Below are 23,732 nucleotides of genomic sequence, written 5' to 3' on the forward strand. Positions count from 1 at the left end.
AATACGTCCCGAGAAACTTTCGGTTGTGACAACAAAGTCCGGCAGTGCATTTCCGAGCCGTAATTGGCACACAGTGCGCAAAAACGGATCGCTTACATCGCGCACAAAACAAAATCTGCTTACAATCTGCCGCAGAAATAAGTGTCCCAGACTCAGGCCGCCATCCTTCACCCGCCTAAACAAATTGGCACTGAGCTATATCCCCGGCTATGCGCCAACGGCTTTTCGACCGGCGAGCTGTATAGGCCGGCGTAGGAGGAGATAATCCCATTACACGCGCCCGCAGCCTTTCCCAGTGTTTCACAGGCAACAAAATGGCGACCGCTGTGACGTCAGTGCTTAAAATCCAGTTTTCTACGCCTGTGTCGTGTTTCTTCTGTTCTTTCGAGCTGCTGAATATGAACTCGCACAGTTTTCCGTTCTCCGCAACTACGGGCCAAGTTCAAAGAAGGAAAAAAAAAGGCGCAAAATAGGGGACACCCGGGTTTGAACCGGGGACCTCTCGAGCTGCAGTCGAATGCTCTACCACTGAGCTATATCCCCGGCTATGCGCCAACGGCTTTTCGACCGGCGAGCTGTATAGGCCGGAGCAGGAGGAGATAATCCCATTACACGCGCCCGCAGCCTTTCCCAGTGTTTCACAGGCAACAAAATGGCGACCGCTGTGACGTCAGTGCTTAAAATCCAGTTTTCTACGCCTGTGTCGTGTTTCTTCTGTTCTTTCGAGCTGCTGAATATGAACTCGCACAGTTTTCCGTTCTCCGCAACTACGGGGCAAGTTCAAAGAAGGAAAAAAAAGGCGCCAAATAGGGGACACCCGGGTTTGAACCGGGGACCTCTCGATCTGCAGTCGAATGTTCTACCACTGAGCTATATCCCCGGCTATGCGCCAACGGCTTTTCGACCGGCGAGCTGTATAGGCCGGAGCAGGAGGAGATAATCCCATTACAGGCGCCCGCAGCCTTTCCCAGTGTTTCACAGGCAACAAAATGGCGACCGCTGTGACGTCAGTGCTTAAAATCCAGTTTTCTACGCCTGTGTCGTGTTTCTTCTGTTCTTTCGAGCTGCTGAATATGAACTCGCACAGTTTTCCGTTCTCCGCAACTACGGGGCAAGCTCAAAGAAGGAAAAAAAAGGCGCAAAATAGGGGACACCCGGGTTTGAACCGGGGACCTCTCGATCTGCAGTCGAATGCTCTACCACTGAGCTATATCCCCGGCTATGCGCCAACGGCTTTTCGACCGGCGAGCTGTATAGGCCGGAGCAGGAGGAGATAATCCCATTACACGCGCCCGCAGCCTTTCCCAGTGTTTCACAGGCAACAAAATGGCGACCGCTGTGACGTCAGTGCTTAAAATCCAGTTTTCTACGCCTGTGTCGTGTTTCTTCTGTTCTTTCGAGCTGCTGAATATGAACTCGCACAGTTTTCCGTTCTCCGCAACTACGGGCCAAGTTCAAAGAAGGAAAAAAAAAGGCGCAATTAAAATAGGGGACACCCGGGTTTGAACCGGGGACCTCTCGATCTGCAGTCGAATGCTACTGAGAACATTACATCACTGTAATAAATACCACTGAGCTATATCCCCGGCTATACGCCAACGGCTTTTCGACCGACGAGCTGTATAGGCCGGAGCAGGAGGAGATAATCCCTTTACACGCGCCCGCAGCTTTTCCGAGTGCTTCACAGGCAACAAAACGGCGGCCGCTGTGACGTCAGTGCTTAAAATCCAGTTTTCTACGCCTGTGTCGTGTTTCGCTTGTTTTTTCGAGCTGCTGAATATGAACTCGCACAGTTTTCCGTTCTCCGTAACTACGGGCCAAGTTCAAAGAAGAAAAAAAAGGACGCAAAATAGGGGACACCCGGGTTTGAACCGGGGACCTCTCGATCTGCAGTCGAATGCTCTACCACTGAGCTATATCCCCGCTTGGTTCCCCAGGCCGCTTCATGCCCTACTTGTAAATTAAGCATATGCTGAAACCAGTAGTGGTGGTTTGGTGATCGGCAGGCGAGAAAGGTACCCGGTCCTACAAGCCGCAAAGCCGTCTAATGCAAAACACCGGAGTGCAGCGTACCATGACATTTGATTCCCAAGTTGGTGGCCTGCCGTTCTCCGGCGCTACTCACTGCTGCAGCCCGCGGACTACGGCGTCGCTACGGGTTCGCACTACGGTTTTGGGGAGCCTCCACTAAGTTTTCGCCTCGTTTCGATAAAAATCACTTGATGCTCTCTAGGGGTTAAATACTCCACCAACTGCTGCCCTCGTGGCGCGCAAGCGGTTGCGACACGTACAAATGCCACCGTTTTGAATTGAGCTGACAGCATACAGCCGTTGTCCCCACCGGAAAATCTGCAGCAGAGCGTCCTGAAGGTGATGGGATGCGTGTCTAAATCCATGACATCGCGCTACACGTCCCCAGGTGTGGTTAAAGAGTACAGCGACAGGCCGAGTGAAATCGGCGGTGGCGGTGATTTCTGGGAAAGATTTCTGCAAAACATGTTGCTCTTGCATGAACATATTCTTTTCGTACGCGTTCAAAACTCGCTACATTTTTCTGTAAACAACCCCACTCGGCTATTCCTATTTGACACGTTCGCGCAGGAGCGCAGATGCCATTGCCCGGCATACCCGGGTCCCTGGGTAGCGTGCAGTCCCGTGCGCATGCGTGTGCACAATAAACTTCGTAATGGACAACTCGCGCCATCTGTGCAAGCATGGCTAAAATGCTTTGCAGGTCATTGCAAAACCTCCGAGCTAGCTCTCACGAGCTCGCAATCTCGGAGGCCACACGTTTTTTTTTTTCAGCATTCGCGCACACGCAGTAGCGTTTGCGCCGCGACCACGGTGTAAGAATACTTTATTCTTTTGCTTACTTATTCTTACACCGTGGCCGCGACTTTTGAGATCGGAGGGCTTGTGAGCTGCACTCGGCGAAATATATTTGAAATTGACGGCATCCCTCCCTGCAACTTTCTCCAGACTGCGGTTTCTCCTGTGTTCTCCGGGCTGTGGGCTTTCGTCGGACTTGCCCGCCAACTTTAGAAGTGTAAGTGACCGCGATTACTTGTGCGGCATCGTTCCGGTACCTTCTTCACTAGACTGTTGCGTAAATCAGAGAAAATCGAAAAAAAATTCTCTCAGCCTAACCGCACGTTTCTTCGTGCTCAAATTTCGCACAGAGGTTGCATTTGGCGGTCAGTTTTGTTTTATACCACATTTAGGTGGGGTACTTGCCTGATTCGGTCAGAATTATTTGGAAATTCCCGTCGTCTGCGGCGACGGGGAACCAAAATCGAAAGGCTTCTCAGCAGTGGTACCCGTAGCCCCATCTCGTAACAACCGGAGAAGCGAGCCCTCTACCGGGGAGGGCGGCGTAGGAGGACTTGGACTCGCTTGGACTCGCGTCCAAGTCACGGCCATGGCCTTCTCTTGATCGCTGTACGACCGCATTTTCGGTGATGTCTTGCGCTGCTTCGCAGCAGAAAGCACCAAGAAAAGATGATCTGCTCACCAATTTAGCACACTTGGGTTTCTCCGGTTGTTACGAGATGGCGCTACGGGTACCACTGCTGAGAAGCCTTTCGATTTTGGTTCCCCGTCGCCGCAGACGACGGGAATTTCCAAATAATTCTGACCGAATCAGGCAAGTACCCCACCTAAATGTGGTATAAAACAAAACTGACCTCCAAATGCAACCTCTGTGCGAAATTTGAGCCCGAACAAACGTGCGGTTAGGCCGAGAGAATTTTTTTTCGATTTTCTCTGATTTACGCAACACGCGATATGCTTCTTCACCCGCGACGTCACGAAGATGCGGTGGCGCTGATGTCAGTAGCGACTTTCGCGCGGTAGGCAAAAAAAAACAGGTTTCGCATGCCCATGCCTACCGCAGCTGCCGGCGGCTGCATCATGCCTGCGCACTACAGAAGCAGCATGCACTGACCAGCTGCGTCACTGTTGGATCCGCGTAGTGCCATAAAACGGAAAATAATAGGTTTCTCGCAAATAAATACCGCATTAGGAAGTCTGTCATGCCGGTGGACACTTGAATCAGACCGTACAGGAAGGGAGGAAGTTGGGGTGAACGAAGAAAGAGAAAGAGGGGCCGTAATGAAGAAAATGAAAATTGCATTTGAGGAAAGGAAATTACGCAGTAACTGTCTCACATATCCAGGTAGGTGCCAGTAAAAGGCGGAACACATTTTGTTCATGGCAACGATGAGGCATTAAAGGCTTTTGCCTTAATAGACTATGTACGTTTCAGTACCGAATTCTTCAGAGAACAGGCATCAAGAATACATACACCCACCTTTGGTGCATATAACTGTACTGCTTTTGTTGGCGCAAGTCGCAGTGCCCCTGCAGTTTTTTAAACAAAATTATTTTTGACAGCTTACCTTTAGCGCTTTCAGTTTTTTCAAAGAAAATGCATTCTGCTACCTCTGTACTTCCTTTTCCTAATGCTTCAAGAATATCGCTAGGCTTTTTGTCTTCTAGAAAAATCCTATATTAAGGCTACCTGAGCTTGTATTCTAACTTGCGTCGCTTTCGAAAACGCCTTTCGCACATGAACAATATTTTGTCTATTGTAACTCATCTCGTCTTTGGTAGTGTAAACAAAGGAAGTGTATTGTTTAGTATATGCATTTGATGACATGAGCAATCAAAACAGTTACAAATCAAGCCCATTGCATCTCTTTCTCAGGCACTGGGAAAAACAGGTTAAAAACGCAAAGAGAGCATTAAATGCAGCTACATGTGCTTTGCAAAAAAATGATTGCCACCAAAAGCACTGGAGATGTAAAGTTGTTTTCCAAGCAAAGTGTCATGGTCTTGATTTTAAACTTTGCCGCAACTTTCTGCCCAAGACTGAAAGACTATTAGTGACATGATTTAGTGCATTAATTTGATGTATTGAGCATTGGCCGAGCTTTGTTTCTTGGAGCTTGATTCTTTTGCAGCAAATATTTCCTTAAAATAGTCTAAGAGTTCTGGAAAGGTAGAATGACCAAATCAAAACTATGATGCACAACCAAGCGCTCTGTTTCATGTTATGTAGTATTGACATAAGGCAGTATCTAAAAACCTCTTGCATGCACACTGAAATCCTGACCTTGCTTGCAAAGTGCCTGCAATAACTAGAACAGGAACAAATTTTTTCATTCTGTAAATGCTAAATTCACAATTCACAGCTTACGCTTGCGCATATTCTATTGCAGGCAGTCAAAAATCTTTGGTGGCAACGCACATAGGAAGCCAAATTCACTAAAAAATTTGTGTGTCGGTGCTTTCTTTTCACACCCGACAAACTGAGACAACAGTGAAATAATGCAGTAAAGCAGCTCAGTATGCAGACATTGCAGTAGTTGACTCCATTTCATACATAGCATTCGACGCTGGTGAGGCTGCGGAGCTAGTGTGCCCGCAAACCATATTACTCCACTACATGCGTTTCATTCCTCTCGAACCTCAATGTGTGTTTGGAAGAAAACAGAGAGCAGTATAAAACCAAGAGCTGCCATTGGAAGTCACAGTCGAAGCTTTGAAGTGGTCAATGTTCAGGCCTTCTGGCTATAGGTTCTTACAGAGTGCGAACTACACTTTCGGCACGGATGGAGTCAGAGCTATTTGCCCCACCTGCCGAGTGTTGTACTGTCATGTCACTGTTCTCAAAGTCTCAGTGAGTCTCAGGACGAAAATTTTGAAAGATGCGAAATGAAGTGCAGGAGGTTATCAGCCACAGTACGTGATATTTATCGAAACGAAATATGCCTGTGTTCACTTGAGTTGTATGGCAAACCATTTTTTCAGGGCGGACAAGCATGCTAGCTTTGGCAGTGTTGACTGGTTTGTATGAAGCAGAGTATAGCACAAAAAGATTAATAATAATGTGGCTTTACATTTCTGAGGGTTCATGCTTTAAGCTATCAATAACAATAAACTTTTCACCATCCTTAGATGTGGTAATTACACAAAGTGGTATTGCATGCAGTGCCAGTCTGCATGCAATAAACCGTTACAGACCAAAAGATTCTGTCGCAATGAAATGAAATCGTAATGAAATCATTCTGGCACTTAAAACAGCTCTTGAATGCTCTGTGTATTTCTGTAGGGCAGATGCTCGTAATTTTTTTTGCCTCAGAGAACAGCAATGGCTTTCAAAAGGTGCCAAGGAACTCCATGTGCATTGGCGTCTTTCCATACCTGCATAACATGCATTCAAGGAAGAGTGCAGATGCATAGTCCTTCATAAAATGCCATGAAAGTCATAAAAGCCAGTACAGACTAGCTGTGCTATGAAACAGTCTGGCAGATGCAATTGTTAGTCCCAAAGTAAAGTGGCTAAATAAAAGGCGGGGGTTAAGGCATCCATGTATTTAGGTGTCTGGGAAACCCAGAAAGCAGTCCAGGTAACTCGAGGGTTTCACGGAACCCAGTCTGAGAACCCCCAGTGTGGGGGTTCCACCTAGACACAGCATGGGACGTGCAGTTGCAAGGTACTGCCAGATGCTTCAGAGTGCCTCTTGAACGCTCTGTGCATTCAGTAACTAGATATCAGGTAGGATGCGCAGTTGCAAGGCATCGCAGAATGCTTCGAAACGCCTCACACATGTTCTGTGTGCAGGGGTTATAAGCAGTTTGCAAACACATGAAAGTAGTACGCCTTGTAGAGGGCGGTAACTTAGAACATGCACATTCTATAATGGTGGGACGTATTAAAAAAGAATTAAAAATTATGCATCCCTGCCCTGTGAAGGAAAGAAGGAATGATGGAGGCAGGTATATAAATATAGCTTCTATGCTATCCAAAGGGAGCGGGTGCTGACACCAGCTGAACAGTCTTTATTCTTCTCGGGCCCAATGGGAGACTGTGCAACCTCGGGCGAGCAGTGGCGTCACTCACTGTCGTGCTTCACTCGTTGCCATCTTTTGCCCCTTCCTGCCGACGTATGCTCCATTTTTCCTGATACTCACCACACACTTTTTGACGAACACCGTTGTGACTTTGACAAGAATCTTCGCTTACTTCAAAAATTTGCTTCTGTCTGTTGCAAAAGGGCTTTGGAACGTTTCGTAGTATAATAGAGCTGTTCAGTTCTGTTTGTATTTGTGCTGTTTTTTTATTCTTTACTATTCTTATAGTAGTGAATATGACATTAACATGTTGAGTGAAGTTTTTTTTTCATGGTTTTTGATGCCACAATTACCTAGCAACTTTAACTAGAGGACAAATTCCAAAATCTTCTGCATTATCAATTAAAACCGTATTAATTGTGCAATGGTATAAACTTATGCATTTAAAAAAGTACAGGAGATATCGTAAAAGTGCCTTATTCTAGTTTCGCTGCAAGTTACTACTTATGGTGATCAAATTTTTTCAAAACTCTTGCAGATATTGCCTATGCAGTTTTGACCAACCCGTCCTCCGAGTTTTACTGTAGAGCTGTCTATTTTAAAGTCGCACAATTGATGTTTCTCACTAAATTCTTGCAGGTTTGGGCTCCCAGCTGGTGACACTCCTTTTTGTAGATGATTTTGGAACTGGCTGCCCAGTTGCATTTTGCATCACAAATAAATCTGGCAAAAAGGCCTTGGAAATATTCTGTGCTACGGTTGGTGAGGAAACAGGCGAAATTAAGGCAAAAACCTTTGTGTAAATAAGGGCATCGTAAATAAAGATAAATGCACTCCTGAAGTACAGTGGCTGTATTTTTCAGGACAGTATTCATATTCTCAAGGCTGGCCTCCTTGCTAATGGGTAATACTCACACTTGATGTCTTCAGTAGCCTGTAGCATGCTTAAAAACGAAGGCAATGTGTACTCAGTGTTGGCAGCCAAGATAATCAGCTAATTAGGACTGATGCTTGGGCGAGTTGGTATGCCATGTTCAACAAGAACAAAAGTGTTAAGTAGACACCCCAATACGCTGACTCGGGAAATCATTGAAGCCGCTGAAATCGCCCGGCTAAATGACGCATGTATCAGTAGTCCCTCCTTATCGTTGTCAAAGAAAGAATTAGAATTTCTATCTGCAAGGAAGTAATGCTGCTGTATCTGTTTGGTATTTTTTGTGTGCGTGGGCAAGTGTGTATCACCTCTATTTGTTCCTTTTGTTGCTTAGAACCGGATGTATTTATTTCCACGTTCCGAGCAATAAATCTTTAGTTGAAAGTCAGCGCTTGTCTTTGTGTATCTTCCTGTGGTCCTTGTCTTTTCGCGCTGTTCTTCTTGAACATAATCAGCTAAAATTTTCGCAGCACTCATCTCAAATTAGCTGGTCAGTGCAATGCAATTTTCTGCATTGTGGCTGCTAATACTCCCTGCAGTTCACTTTGGGGGCAGCCAGAACTATGACGATCCAAGCACTTACCAATGAGTTGCTATATACCACAGGTCAACTAATTCCTTCGCTATTTTGTGGCCCTCCCTCAGGAACGGAGAACTCTAAATTCAAATGCTTGTAAGAGCTTAAACCATACTGCTCGGTACAGCCAAAAGCAGAGGTAATGATAAATATTTCAAAAGCATAAAAAATTCGGCAGAGACACTTCAGACTGATTACGTGTGGCAATGTGAAAGCATTACTGTCCCTGGGTGCATTGAAACCTCCACGCACACACCACCCACATACACACACGGCCACGTACAACACTTTACAACTGTTTCATCAAAATTTTTACATGAACATTGGCTTTTGAGGAAAGGAAATGGAGCTTTTCCTTTGAGTGTACAGCCAATTAGTGAGTATAAGTAAGTACAGTGAAAAAACACAAATTATTGGTTTGCGGAGCATTCTGAATCACTCAGCTCATATGCAGAATGGCGAATTATCGTTCAAAATAAGTTAAAATCAGTATAGAAATCAAAATTTCGCTTGCAAGCAGGGACCCCAGAACAGGGGGGGGGGTCCCTCTTCCTGTCTCTGAGCATAAAGCCTATCATTTTCCTTTCCATAGCTTGCTGCACTGCCCACATGCCTATGGAATTGCATAACCAGACCTGTGGTGTGGCTTGATCTCAGTGACCAAAACCAAAAACTTGACTCCATCAGAACAGGATCTGGCCACCCTGGTGTAGTAATTCGCCACAACTTGCTATACGAACAAACTAATTGACATCAAGACCTTTTTTTACTCACATCCTTGAGGCTAAGCAACACCGCTGTCCACTTCTAAATGGTGGTCACAAAGACCTTTTTGGTCGACATCAAGTTCGAATAGTGTGTCGGGGAAAAAAAAGATTTCCATTCTGAAATACAATTTCCACTGCGATACACAAGTCTTGAGGCCATACAAATGCCAGCATAGCCAGAAAAAGCCATTCCATCAATTTTTACAGGAAACCGAATTCAAGATTACGCATTTCTTACAGACAAATCCTGCTCATACACACATATGCAATGCTCTTGAAAGATAAAATATGAAAGCACACACAGTGAAGTGAGGCAGGCTACAACAATAGTTGGCTTTGGTAAAACTAAAAGATTTATTAACTTTCGGTTAACTTTACAACACACAGCTCCACGGGAGCTCAACATATAGTACAGTGGCAACGCCACCCTAAAGTGTGCGGGGGGGAGCAAGTGTTCCGCGTTTCGCCCCCAAATGTGACCGAAAATGCATGGTGCCCTCATTAAAAGCGCGAGTAAAAATGATTCACCGAAGACTGAAATATGAACAAAAAGCGCACTGGAAGAATGAAAATCACTTTAGGTCCAATGTAAAACAACTAAAACAGCCTACTGAGAGCGCCCCAATTCGACGAAAAAGAGTGAAGAGCACTTATGGTTCAACCACTGCAAGAAGCAAAGCAGCATAAGGCGAAGGATTTTTTTACATCCAGGTGAACTGCTGCTCGCTGCCTTGCTTTGCAATACCTCAAGCCGGTACAAAAATCACTACGGAACTAAAGGAACTTGCAGAGTCGTGCAAAACGACGCAAGACACCGGGGCAGTACACTTTTTATAAGTGGCGCAGCATGCAAAATTGCATTCCAGTCCACTACTGTGCACTGCGTTCCTTCAATGCTCTGAGGAGCTGTACAAGAACTACTAAAGACCTAAAGCCTGCGAACGGGTGTCAAAAGGACACACACAGACTTCGCAAGAACAGACTGACCCAATGGACACTGGAATTCCCTTGGACGTCCAATGGACATCCATAGGACATCCAAGGGAGTTTGTGCCGATTGGGTGAGATGTAACCTGATAGGACATCTCTTGCATACCATTGTGCATTGGACCCAATGTGCATATTCGAAGCAGGACATAACATTTGGATCTAAAAGCACACACATCCATTTGCGAGAGTGCGCAAGCAAAAATAAACTCCATGTGAATGCCTCAGGCTTCGCGAAGCTGGTGAAATAGCCAACAAGCTGGCAACTATGATAGTCTTCAAGATGAGTGTGATGGCTTATTGTAACCCTGCAAAAGAATTCCAAAAAGGCTCCTTCTTACGATCTTTCTCACAAACTCCCACCTTCCGCACTCAATACTGCACGGAAAAGTTCGATTTACACGGCCACAACCATCCATGTTCGCGGCTCGCAACATTTGTCCGATGGCCATTCCGAAACGACGCTCCCAAATTCCTATGAAAGACGGTGGTCACTAAAGTCGATGTGCATGGATGGCTCGTACTAATATTCGCGGAACAAAAGAAAAAAAAATGTCAAGGCAGCATGTGTCGCACAGCGCAAGGCACACAAAGTGTGTGTGTATTCACAACGGGACGGAACAGGAGCCCACGAAAGTCTCTTTGTACACTGCACATGTCGGCTGGCTCGGCTCAGACCAGTTGCTTCACTTCTAGTAGCTGCGGGTGGTTTTCGATGATGTTCAGGAGGATTCCGTCGATGTATGCTCGCAGCCGAACATTGTCTTCTTTCTCGTGCTTGACTGTGTCGATCAGCTGCACGAGAGAAAGGCAAACGAGTACGTAAGGGCAAGTTTCTCTCGCACAGATTAGCCTTTGTGGACCACATTTAAATTCCAAAATTTAAATAGAGTTTCACCATGCCACGCAAATCCAGTTACAGTTCTTTAGAAATAGATGTCAGTCGCAAGTTAGTTCATTTTTGAAAAGCCATGACGATATGTGCAAAACAGACTACAAACTGCGAACATATGGGATGAGGGCAACTTACAACTGATCTAATCACAATCACTTTGAATTTAACTGAATTAATAACTTGTAAGCTGTGCATGTCTTGTGTTCTTACTATGTCATCTGGGTCAAAAAAATCTTCACGATTTTTCAAAAAGCTTCCTCCTTCCAAACCTCCTTCACTTATTTTGCCTCTAGAGCATGCCTGAGAAGGTCTTGCTCTTCATGTGGTATACTGTAGAAGAGGAACAAGATAGCGGTGAGATAAGGTATAAGCTGAGATATCAACATTACTACTGAGGCGGCTAGAACCAGTCATTCAGACTTCACTTATCGCTTCACTCATTTACTTACCACAGTGGCAGCATTCCTGGCAAGAAGAAAATGCAGTTGCTCCAGCAGCACTCTTACACAGCTATTTGCAATTAATTTCAAAGCCTTAAAGGGACACTGAGGAGAGCTCTATTAACATTTTTTTTATAGCAAAATCCGATAGTTCGGCATTTCATGGCTTTGTTGCCACTTGGCCGGCAGCGAAAGATGCATTTATTTCTAAGAAATTTGGATTCGAAGTTGAAATAGTTTTTCCCGCCACTCTGATTCAAACTTGGGATTCTCCTATGACGACACAGGACTAAGTGACGTGAAACATGACGTGCACATGACGTAACGCAGACTCCGTGATATCTGACAGCCAGCAGTGTGGCCCAGCAGCAGCCGAAACGAAAGCTACCGCCGGCCGCACGTTGAAGGCATCTATTGGCTATTGCAGCCGTCGCTTCGTTTACGTTTGCACCGGCGTTTTACCAGCGTTACAATGGATCCCGTTCTCGAAGTTGTCAACGAAGTTCTTGCAAATAGACACCTTTAGCATACCGTGTACCTTGTTACCGTTAACGGAATACCGGGAGCCCGCCTACCGCTGTGATCAGGCGCTGATTGGTCCTGGCGCTGCAGGCGTGCGCGTAGCTGTCGGGTACGTGGCGCCATCTGGCGACGTCAAGGAGATTTGCGCATGCATTTGCTGCGCCTCAGTGATTCGTGGCTTCTCGTGTCCTAGTGTTGCTAGAACTATTGGTTTAGCAACACTGTTTTGTCCTATGACGTCATCAAGCTTGTACTTGCGAGTTTGGCCTGTGGCGGCGATACCTGTATTTTGATTCTTGCTCTCTTCTACGTTACAAGAGCTTTGTTGTCAGTATGAATGGCGTTTTTGTAATCAGGAGCTGGTAGTCTGTCGATGCAAGTCAACTTCAATTTCTCCTCAGTGTCCCTTTAAAGTGAGTCACATACAAGCGCTAAAAACATGGACAAACAAGAACTTGGACAACACACTCATACAACACTCTGACAATAGTGCTTGTGTTGTCCAAGTCTGCCTTTGTCCATGTTTTTAGCGCTTGTATGTGACTGCAATGCAGCAACTAGCTCAAAGGTCTGTGCCCTTAAAGTGACAATAATCAGGTTACTATCAGATTTTACTGTGAATAGCGAGCATATAAATTCAGGATTTTCCCACTAAGCTTGCAGTATCCCATCAAGGTGTACACTACCCTTTCCCTTTCTGGGAATGAACACGGGTAACACGGCATCGTAAGAGCACTGGAATGATGTGCAGTGAAATGAATGACACAGGTGCTGACTAACAGTTAGCGTTGACTTAGTAAGCCACAAACATATATGCGAGGATGAAAGCAAATCCACAAGAAAGTTATGAACAAAACAAAATTAAAGTGATGAGAAGATCACATTAAAAGCAGTCACCCTCTGAAGCTGCCTGCACACATATGAACACTTCTTGGGTTGAACACGCTATTCCCTTAAAAGAAGCAATGCAGTTGACGTTGATGGCACGCTGATAAAAGTTTGATAAAATGACATCAACACATCAACTAAATGACATCAACACATACCCAGAGAGCCTTGGCATAATAATGAGCATCAACCTTTCATACCCCATCAAGCCACTTTATACAACGAGACCTGTTACTGGTGTGTGCCCCACTAAAGCAAGGAAACTAGAGAACAGCACTGCCATCTTGTGCCCAAGGCATGAGCTTCATCACTCTGTCACTAAGCAGTAGAAAGGAAAGGTGCAACAGTAGTCTTGCAGTGGGTGGACACCTGAACCATACCATGAGCAGAGGTAAATTGGTTGGTAAGCTGGTTTTTGAGGAAAGGAAATGGCGCAGTATCTGTCTCACATATCTCTTGAACTGCACTGTAAGAGAAGGGAGGAAGAGGTGCATAATTTGGACCATCTGCGGATCTTTAACCTGCAGTGACATTGCACTGCACACGGGCCGCGCCTCTTGCGTTTCGCCTCCATCAAAACGCGGCTGCCACGGTTGGGTTTGAACCCAGGTACTCCAGCTTGGTAGACTTGTGCCTTAACCACTGAGCCACCGCGGCGGATCCATGAGCAGAGGACTTTCACGATTCACGCAACAAGCGCAACTTTATTTCACCTTTCTTTCAACACTTCCCACCACCTTGTGAACTGTTTTCGGCCCTCATGCATTTTGTGGCTCATGAAATAAACGCTCAGTCGCTAGTCAGCATCTGCGTCATCTACACTGCCTCCCATTTCAGGGCTGCCTTTTGACACGCACAGAAAAAAGGGAGGGTTGAGAACAGACCTTCTCCTTGGAGAGTTCCTCCAGGTTGCTGAACTCGGTGGCGAGGGAGGCGGCCCCGTCGGGACTGTGGTGGCCCCCTCCGCCAGCGACCAGGCACTGGCCCTCGTGGACGTGCGAGGAGAGCAGCTGTGCTTGCAACTCCTCGTTGGCCTCGCGCAGGGCCCGGTTCTCCTCGCGCACCGATTCCAGCTGGCCCTGGAGCTCCAGGCACCTGAGGGGCACACGCATTAAAAAAAACGGAATTGCCCGTAAGCACGCTGCTTGTTACTGGGGTGAACTGCTGTCACTCTTGATTGCTAACATACTCGCCTGCCTTGAGTAAGCGTTCAATGGTTATGCGTCTATCTAATGCAGCAAGCTTCCTCAAAGTCTGCTTCATTCTCACAAATGTGATGGTAAATCTACTCCTGCATTTCTTGCGTTTGTTTTTTTCGCTTCAGTGCACACACACAGAGTTTTTGTTTCAGGAGAGGATGAACTTCAGAAGACAAAATATTCACTATGTGGATCACTTTTCAACAAACAGATGCTCACAAAGTTCGATTTCTAGTTGTGAACAAGCATGGACCTATTGTGGTGCAGCTCCGCTATACTTCACCGCAGTGAATAACACCACATTTTATTTTTTTTGCTCGGTGTATTGCCTGACTGCTTATTCCAGCCTGGAAAGCATTTAAGATGGCAATACATTTTGTACCAGACTCAATGCAATTCGTCGAAGCTTATGTGTTCCACTTCCAAGTAGGCACCTGGCATTCCCGATAGAATGATAAGCAACCCAGTTCAACAATGCTGTCATAAATATGACGGTAATGATACAATGCCTCCAAGCTGGTTTGTTCCCTGAACTAGCACAAATACAAAAACCAACGCAGACAGAGTTTTGTTTCCAAGAAAGACCAATTCATATTTACATGTAAGCAATTGCCCGCAGGTCACTACAACAATGACAAGCCTTTCCAGGATTTCCAGGAGAAATCTTTTTGCATGCAGAATCTTTTTCCTATGCCCAGACTTGCCCGCAAGCTCTACACTAAGCTTGCATCCTGGCATACAAAAGCGGCAATATTCTCGATATGAAGCAACTGTACAAGAAACGTGCTGCATGTGACTAGGGTGCATTTCCCTACATAGTCCCAGCCAACAATATGCATCAAACAATATGAATTGGAGGTCTCAAGCTCCTCTTATAGGAGTCTCAAATGCCACATTGGCGAAGTTTGGTCTTCCATCCACCAGAGGCAAAAAAGGGAAGAGGAGTACACACCCCTCATGCCATCTAAAACCGCTCTGATCTGTTGCGGAGGTAGGCAGTTATATACTTGACCATGAACTCCATGCGAAGTAACCCTAGCCACCTAGAGAAGTACACCTATAAATTAATATAGAGCTACAGCTGATAAGATACAGCTGCTATAGTTTCCTCTTGAGGGATACTGACAAGGTGCCATTTGTGATTTGAGGCAACCTGCCAAATGTGCTACATCCCATTCTTCTAGTTATTTCCTTCTCGTGATCCAGATCAGTGGTCACTACCTGCCCTAAGTAGACATATTGCATTACCACTTCCAGCACCTCGCAATTCTATTCACATACATCCTAGCGGTTGTATCAGAGTTTGCGCTAACCCAGCAGTTCTCAGCAGGCACATATCCAAGGGGAAGACCTGCCACATCTCCTACGAGTGACATGAGTGACCCCGTACAAGAAAAGCATTGACTGAACAATGCCGAGGCTCTACGGCAAAGACGTGCAGCCGATATGGACGAGCAATGGTGACGCCATTTACAAACAGTAGTGGATACAAGGCATCAACAGTACGCAGTTGAAACGGATGAGGAGAGGCAACAGCGTTTGGCGAAACAACGGTTCGTTTCAAACCTTCAGTCATCGCCGACCTCATCATTCCGTGCGAATCTGGAACGCGCAAAAGGGGCCAAACAGCAAGGGGACACAAATGCTAACGCATTACGGTCACATGAATTCCACTGATCACCCCCAGAAGCATCATACAAAGAAGCAGAGGAAAGCGAGCCTTGCCTGGCAGGCAGCAGGTCGAGCAGAGACGGGCTGCGGGGCCGGCCGTCGCGGTCGGTGCGCAGCCTCCGCAGCTCCTCCAGCTCACGGCCCACTTCCTGGAGCAGCTGCGCTTGCAACGTGCGCTGGGCCTGGGACTCCTCGCGCTCACGCCGGCACATTTCCTGGAGCAGAGGCAGGGCTCACTTTAAGATACCATAGGGTGTACACAACAAACAACGTTGCGTACACATCAACACAGTTCAAGAAATTACGGTTGCAGCTGCCATTCTGCCGCTACGCTTGACTCGACAACACTGGCCAGCATCGCAGACTGTTGTCCACCATGCTGCTACGACAACAGTGCGACCTCACTGTTGCCAACAGCTACGGTATTTCCACAACGCACCGCATAAGCCTGTGCCACGGTGAATGGGGTGCGAGATATTGCACACCAACACCATTACTGTTGTCACTCAATTTGTTGTCCCGGAGTGCCCAGCACTCTTGCCTGCTATTCGATTTGGCCAAATAGCTCTGCCTACCAAACTGGCTGCTCCTAAACAAACTCTTTTTCACCGAGTGATGGTGGAGCTAGCCCAGTCTATGACAGCATCATGTAAAATTGAGCTGATAGTTGCGCTTTGTCCAGTCCTGTATCGTCTTGTTCTTTTTATACTCAGCACATTTCTACCACAGCTGTAAAAGTGTCACAGGACATAGCTAAATCTTTTGTTGTAAATAAAAGCTTTTGCTGCGACTCTCTAACACTGTAAATGTTAGATATGGTAGACATGGGCCCTTAACGACGAGTGTAACCAGAACACTTAAGAGCAAACTTAATTGCAACAGAGGACAATATCCGCTGCACTGAAGAAAAAGTTAAGACTTTGGGGGTTCAACTTCCAAAAGCGACTCAAGCTACCAGGGACACTGTAGTGACGGGATCTATAAATTTCGAGCACCTGCGGTTACCGTGCACTGAACAAAAAGGACATGTTCCCGTCCTGCTGCGTTGGCTCCACTGTCAAAATGAGTTGTCACAGAGCAGAGTGTAGTCATTTTTGGCTGATCACTTGGCATATGGTCACTTATGGTCACATATGGTTACTATGGTCACTTCAGCTTCCTCCCACCAAGGCAACTGAATGTCACACACAGCCAAGTGAAGAAGCACCAGAGAAGTTATAAATAACACCCAAGCCTCACTCCCCACTGGCAGGGCTACAATGTCACAAATGGCGCCACCTGCACCAAGAGTGCAGATAATACAATCTGCACATTTGTAAATGGTTTTCTGGAGGAAAAAAATATTCCCGAGGTCAATTAAGATACTTCCCAATGCGAAATTTGAGCACAGTTCTGTCTGCTTAGGCAGTGTGAACAGCAGGGCCCTCTCAAAGGTACCGCCTAGCCTCTACATCAGCACTGCAAACTTCTGGGTCTTCTCGGCGACAGCAATGCGCTTGGGCTTCGGCAATGTGAATGGCAGGGTCCATTCGACGGTGCTGAGCCGCAGCTCATTTAGCAGTGTCACACCACTCTAGCATCATCTATGAGCGAGCGACAATGTACTTCCGTTCACTCGGCACGGCCGGTCTTGATGGGAGCGCAAATGCACTCACCTCGATATCCTCCCCTCCCCTCACTCCCCTTGCACTTGGTTACATCAACGACAACACGACTCAACCCACGAACGGGCACACAAGAGCTACGCTCCAAAAAAATCACTCGAAATATGTCCAACATGCCCTGAACATGCTCTCAAGACAGCGGTCTTTACATTTTCGAAACTAAGAGCACAGTGTTTATTGGTCACCTTTACTGTCCCTTTAAATGGCCCCGAGTGACTTTTATGAGCGTTTCGATACTTCGTGGGGTCTGCTACCACCTTGAGATCACAGCGCCATCTGTGGCAGCAACTAGGAAACAGCACATCTCGCATTGAGACTTGTAGCGCCATCTACAATAGCATTGTAGAAACAACCACCTGCAAGTGAAATGTTTGTGATTATCATAGGGGGAAATAAACGTACAAATTCATATTTCCATTGGTGTACTTGCCTTTAATCTGATGTCAATTCTAGTAAACCAAACAGCTAACGCTCGTTACTTCAATGTCTGCCAGACAGTGGCGGCCTTTTTTCAAGTCAAAAGCTTTACTAGGCTAGTCAGCACCGGGTCTGGCGTATGCTCCGTGATCAGAATTAGCCACAGCTGAGCGTGCGCAGAACCGAGCGATGTCACAGAAGGGGTGCCGGTGGTCGGAGCGGCCGCCGCTGTAACCACCGCCTGACCTTTCGGTGCAGCTGCGCGCTACTACGCATGTGCGCTGCCTCCTCACCGCCGCTACTACTGCGTGCTCGCCTCCTCGCCACCGTTTGACCTTTTGTTGCAGTCGCGTGTTTACCACAGTTACTACGCATGCGCAAGGAGGGCTATATAACGCGCTTGCCTACGCAGTTATCGTGGTGCTCCCAGTGCATTGTGCACGAACTGTGACAGCTGTGACGTCAAACCAAGCATAACTGCAGCTTTTCACTTGCATATCCAGGCTTAACCAGAGCTAAGCCACTGCCAATTTCTTTTCACCCTACACACCTGCAGGCGCTGGTGCTCCTCGCGCAGCTGTGACAGCTGTGCCTGGCTCTGGTCCAGCTGCTCCAGGGCCTGCTCCTTCTCGACCTTGAGTCGCTCGGCCAGGGTGCGCAGCCGCAGGGCCTCCTCCTGCAGGGCACGCTGCTCCTGCTGCAGCGACCGCAGCTGCGCCCCACATCGCTCCAGCTCCAGGGCGCTCTCCCGCTCCTGCCGACTCTGTTTGAGGGGGCGGGATGTGCCACAGACTTCAATTCTTTGGTGCTCCGGAATCAGAGGAAAATACGGGACACGTAAAGTACAGGTACCAGCTGAAGTTTTAGCAACACAGGCGTCACAAAGATGTTAAATCCGCAAGCAAGGAGTGCAGCACGGATGATTCAATTCAGAGCTGTAGCCTGCACAAGTAAGCACAATGCTTGTTTCTCAGTTAGGCTCAAGATTTATAAAGGGCACGGGCCCTTTATAATTCCGCCTCTATCGTAAGGGGCTACAAGCCCGATGCAAAACTTTTCCTCTGTGTGCAGCTCAACTTGTCAGCATACTAGACATAAACAGTCCCATTTGCAAACACAAATTGCGTTTGTGCAGGTTACTGAACTCTTAAATGGCATTTAGAAGAACGGAAAGCTGGGAGAGTTGGTTGTTATCCATATCAAACAGCGCAAATAAAAATGGCACACGTCATAAACTCTTAAATGGCACAAGTTTTAAATAACTGAAAGCTTGCATTTCAAATACCACCGAACAAAAATCACAAAAAAAAGAATAATGCCCAAAATGTGCTGCAAGAGGTAGATCGCAGCCGCTCAACAGCATGCGTAGGTTGTTCACCAGCCGCACGCGACTGTTCTCAGTAGTTCACATCTTGCCTGCTCGCTGGCAGCAGCTGTATTTACTTCCTCAATCAGTGTTTGACTGTTGCTGGTTCTGTCCTACCACAACAAAAGCCACTGACGGTTAATAAGATGCTGAGCACAGTATTCTGGCAGACAATATCAGTCTGCAGCGTCAGATGCCACTGTATTCATTTCACCGAGAACATTTGCGCATTCCAAATGTAGCGAAATAAACTGCAGTCCCGCACACAATGTTGGGCTACTCCAAAAGGTATCTTTTTCAGGGCACAGCTGTATGTCACAGCATTGCCCCCACCAAAAGTGTGAATGGCCTGGCCAGCCAGCCTTGATGTCGGTGTTTTCTCGATACTACAGTGATAAGTATTGCAACTTGCCCACTTTGACTGTAACTACTGACAATCTCTTTTCGTGCGAACTGTACTATCAGGACGGAATGAAACACGAACATGCATATGCAGTGCTTTTCAAACTCAAATTCTGCAAAGAGGTATTCCTGTATAACTAATTTATGAACATGTACTTCGGTACAGCCTTTACCCAGAAAAAAGAATCAGGCTAGATTTATACTCCGGCTGAAAGTGCATAGGTAAAATATTTAGTTTTGTTCACAGCTGCCGTTCGCGTTTCATTGTGAGCTGACTGTACGACAAAGCTTTGTAGATTCTAATTATATGTTTGCAAACAGGTATTGGAACACTGCACTGAATTGAATCAACCATCCTGATTTGCAAAAGGATGAAAGCAGTGCATGGGCGCTAGCACGGTTCTGGAAACATGCCTGAAGCGAAAGCAACTGTCAAAAATTAAGAAGAACAGCGGACATTATTTCAGCGTGGTGGTGGTGGCGAAACTTTATTTTGTTGACCCAAAGAGTCCCTTGATTAGACTATAGTGGAGAGGATCAGACCCCTGTCAGGTGGCCATAAGCCCTTGGCACTTGGCGACCTCCATGGCCTGTATGACTAACCGGAGCTGTCTCTCCTGAATGGAGCTAAGCAACACAGCCTAACTTTGGAAAAAATATTTCACTTCAGTGTGACAACTTCACAAATGCTGAAAAGTGATAACAGAACTAAATCTTGGTATGTAATCATTGCCTGGGTACTAATTTTCTGCTCGGAGTAACAATGGACATTGCGACATTTGGATTAGTCATCCTCTCCACTTTGCATGTATCCAACCTCCTACCAGGCAAAAAAAAACGAAAATGTGCTCACCAGAGCTGCAGTAATCATGTAATGCTGTCATCTTTCACTGCATTATGCAAAGATATGTGCTGCATAGCTGCCACTATCTTGCACTCCAAAGACGATGCTTAGCCGTGCAACACCCAGCATTGCGCTTGAGCTCCTATCAGAGCTGGATCAGCTGAATGTTTTCTAGGTTCAGCTGTCAACGGCAGTCTAGGACAACCTGTGGAAGGCTGCCTCCGACCACTTTATGCTCTGAAGACAAAAACATCAATGCCGAATGCGATCGACAACAATGATCGCAAAGCAGCAGACAAAACGCAGAGAGGTGTTGGCCCCTCACCAGAGCATCCTTGAGCCTCCTCTCCTCCTCGTGGGCGCGTTCCTCCGACCGGACCTCCAGCTCCCGTATCTGCTCTTCCAGGTTGTGTATCCTGCACCCACCAACACTCAATTCACTATGGCAGCTCCAAATGCAGGGTCAATGCTGACAAGCAGCCCACATAAAGAGTTGTTGCATGTGGATCAAAAGTGACAATGTAAGAGAGTCGAAAAAAAAAGAAAGCACTAGCACAAAACAGTGCTGCACTGTAGGATCTGAAAGCATCAATGAATGGACAAGTTACTGAGTAGGGTAACTTCTTGCTTTTTTGTCCAGTCATTTTCGAGAGCGGGAAATCAAAGGCCAGCTACAATACTTGATCTAGCAACCTGGTTACCTACTAAACATGACGAAAAATGGCGCATAGAAATGGGACGAAAAGAATGCACACAGGGCGCTGGACAGCTGAACGTTTGTTCTGCAAACAGCAAAACCTAAGATACAAGGTACGTGAAGAGGTAAAAAAAGAAGACAGGGCTCAGTGTTTTTCCCTTCTCATCCACCTTGTCTCTCAGATTTAGCCGTTTGCTGTATAAACAATCAGTTGGCACTTGCGGGGTGCTGACTGACATCTCTTGTCCACTTTCTATGTGCTATTTTTCGTTATGTTAACTATTCACCAACTAGCCCAACTCTGGATGTTATGCTCACTGAGTATGCAATGTTTGTGACATACACCCTTATGAGCTGTGGCATCACGTAATGGCAATGCCCCAATTTTTTTCTTACTCACATTTTAATGCACGCAGGTGATGCGCATTTCTCACATTAAAGACTTCAGAAAACATCAACATGATATATAGTTTATCCAACGAAGGTCCATGGGGACTTTTGCCACTGGCACAACTGAAGAGCTCTGTGGAGAGCAGCACAGCAACTTTCTTTATCCATGACAGAGCTGATGAAGAGCACATTGCATGCTGCGTTTTAAGAAGTGTAAAGAAAGCTAAAGGAAATAAACAAGCATGAAAGCTGCAAGCATCTACCTTAAATATTCCTTCGTGATGTAAGACTGCTCTGGCAATATGCGTTCAATTTTCTGTGAGGTATGTCCTTCCCCAAGGAAGAAATTTCATTTGTGAAAGCCTGATGAGGCTTGGTTTATTGGAGTTTAACGTCACGAAGCGACTCAAACTATGAGGGACGCCGTAGTGAAGGGCTCTGGAAATTTTGACCACCTGGGGTTCTTTAACGTGCACTGACATCGTGCAGTACATGAGCCTCTAGAATTTTGCCTCCAACAAAATTCTGCTGCCGCGGCCGGGATCGACCCTGCGTCTTTCGGGCCAGAAGCTGAGCGCTGTAACCACTGAGCCACCGCGACGAGGCCCGGCCTGATGAGGCAATGCTTTCAAACACGTACCATGCAGAGGAAGTTCAAACCGATACTACTACATTCCTTGTATGATTTTAAAAGAACAGTTTTGAAACTAAAAATTTTCAAACACACTGAAAGGTATATACACAATTTCGGTGCCATGTTTTCTCTTTGCTACAGTGATGCTAAAGACACTACTATGCACGGGTCACCATGTGATATTCGCCTATGCAGTTTTTCATGCTTCATGTGACCTGCAGCCTCTCTCTGACATCACAGCCATCGTTTGGCAGTTGAAACCGAAACAGCATGAGAAGAAATTGGATTATAAATTATATAGCAGTCGTAGGAGGATACCATGTGGTAATCCATGTATAATAATGCCTTAAGACTCATTACAAAGAAAAATCACGCACCTAAAAGTTAAGTGTCTAAACTCCTTTCAGCAGCACAAGCTGGCAACTTACAGGCATATCACAAACAACTCCTCTGTCAAGATTCTGAACCAAAATTGCTGTTGGTTACACAATTAACCAGATATAAGGTGCATATTCTGCTTTCACATGCAAGAGCGCACATTAACGGAAAAAGCGCCATGTTCCTTTCTTTGTAACTAAGTGGTAAGAAGTTTAAATAAAACATTTTTTCCTTAATGCAAATTAACTTTCAGTTCAGAATTGTCAATGAAGATTCAACGCCCTAATTGCCGGCAAGGAACACATGGTATTTCTTCCTCATATTTTGAATAATATTGCATGTAGCTGCGAGAAAATCCCATTTTCTCAAGAATCCATGAACAGATGACAGGTGAACTAAAACTTTGAGGACAGAACAACTAAGTAAGCGAAAACCCAACCGCGCACAATTACCTGTCGGCCAAAAACGTAAGTTCTATAACAACCCTCAAGTTATAGAACTCAAACTCACCCGCCACGAAAAAAGGCAGAAAATGTTTCGGTAATCACCACCGCCAGCAACAGGGGGAGCTACATTACATTCCAATCAGCGGCTGCAAGCAGACGACGCGGCGTATCAGCGATCACTCCGTACACGTTTCATTACACGGCCGCCCTTGCCCATAAATAAACACCGCTTCCGTTCAAAACAACACTGACAACGCGAAGCAACCGTACCTTAACGCCGCCACCACGCCCAGTAGACGAAAACGTGGGCGCCGGCGGCAGAGTTTAGGCCTAAGCCACCGCGACTCCGCAGAAGACCGCAGTCGATCGGCGCAGGACCGCCGAAATCGTTATCGATGCCCGGTGCAGCGACGAGGGGACTCAGCACTTAGAAGCAGCTCGCCGTCCACGATTGTTGCTGTTGCAAACCGGCACACCGCCGCACACTAGGCGCTTTCACTTCGTCGTTGTCGACACGCACAAAACGCGCGAGCGGCTGCGGCACAACCGGAATCGAAACCACTCCCTCACTAGTCGGGTCACCGCCGCTTGCGTGGCAAGCAGTTTAGCCGCCGGACTGCTCCAGTCCCACTGCGCGTTGCGGTTGCTCGCCGCCGCGCCGTCGGCGAGACCAGCTGGAGTGGTCGACGCACGAAAAAAAAGAACGAAAACCAAGAACGTTGCCCCGGGAAACGCGCGCCAGCTCCCACACACGGTGAC

General features: G+C 46.6%; 1 protein-coding gene and 4 non-coding genes across 12 annotated transcripts in view; all 5 read right to left on the reverse strand.

Moving 5' to 3' along the window:
* Positions 1 to 471: 471 nt before the first annotated feature.
* TRNAC-GCA (transfer RNA cysteine (anticodon GCA)) lies at positions 472 to 543 on the reverse strand. The gene has a single exon. It is a non-coding gene; the product is annotated as a tRNA-Cys (tRNA).
* Positions 544 to 808: 265 nt separating this feature from the next.
* TRNAC-GCA (transfer RNA cysteine (anticodon GCA)) lies at positions 809 to 880 on the reverse strand. Its single transcript has one exon. It is a non-coding gene; the product is annotated as a tRNA-Cys (tRNA).
* Positions 881 to 1,145: 265 nt separating this feature from the next.
* Positions 1,146 to 1,217, reverse strand: TRNAC-GCA (transfer RNA cysteine (anticodon GCA)). The gene has a single exon. It is a non-coding gene; the product is annotated as a tRNA-Cys (tRNA).
* Positions 1,218 to 1,851: 634 nt separating this feature from the next.
* Positions 1,852 to 1,923, reverse strand: TRNAC-GCA (transfer RNA cysteine (anticodon GCA)). The gene has a single exon. It is a non-coding gene; the product is annotated as a tRNA-Cys (tRNA).
* Positions 1,924 to 9,463: 7,540 nt separating this feature from the next.
* The window catches only part of LOC149347261 (rab11 family-interacting protein 4A-like), a 253,361-nt gene continuing 239,092 nt past the window's right edge, over positions 9,464 to 23,732 (reverse strand). For all 8 annotated transcript variants that reach the window (XM_089586957.1, XM_089586954.1, XM_089586952.1 and 5 more), the window contains 5 exons: positions 20,754 to 20,844; positions 18,367 to 18,579; positions 15,790 to 15,950; positions 13,750 to 13,960; positions 9,464 to 10,915 (listed from right to left, as the gene is read on the reverse strand). In XM_089586957.1, coding sequence (XP_089443083.1) covers positions 10,793 to 10,915; positions 13,750 to 13,960; positions 15,790 to 15,950; positions 18,367 to 18,579; positions 20,754 to 20,844 — 799 coding nt within the window. In that variant the 3' untranslated portion in view covers positions 9,464 to 10,792. The remainder of the gene's footprint in view (positions 10,916 to 13,749; positions 13,961 to 15,789; positions 15,951 to 18,366; positions 18,580 to 20,753; positions 20,845 to 23,732) is intronic.

Source organism: Amblyomma mixtum, chromosome 4, assembly GCF_055824585.1.
Source record: "Amblyomma mixtum isolate Tamu chromosome 4, ASM5582458v1, whole genome shotgun sequence".
NCBI lineage: Eukaryota > Metazoa > Arthropoda > Arachnida > Ixodida > Ixodidae > Amblyomma > Amblyomma mixtum.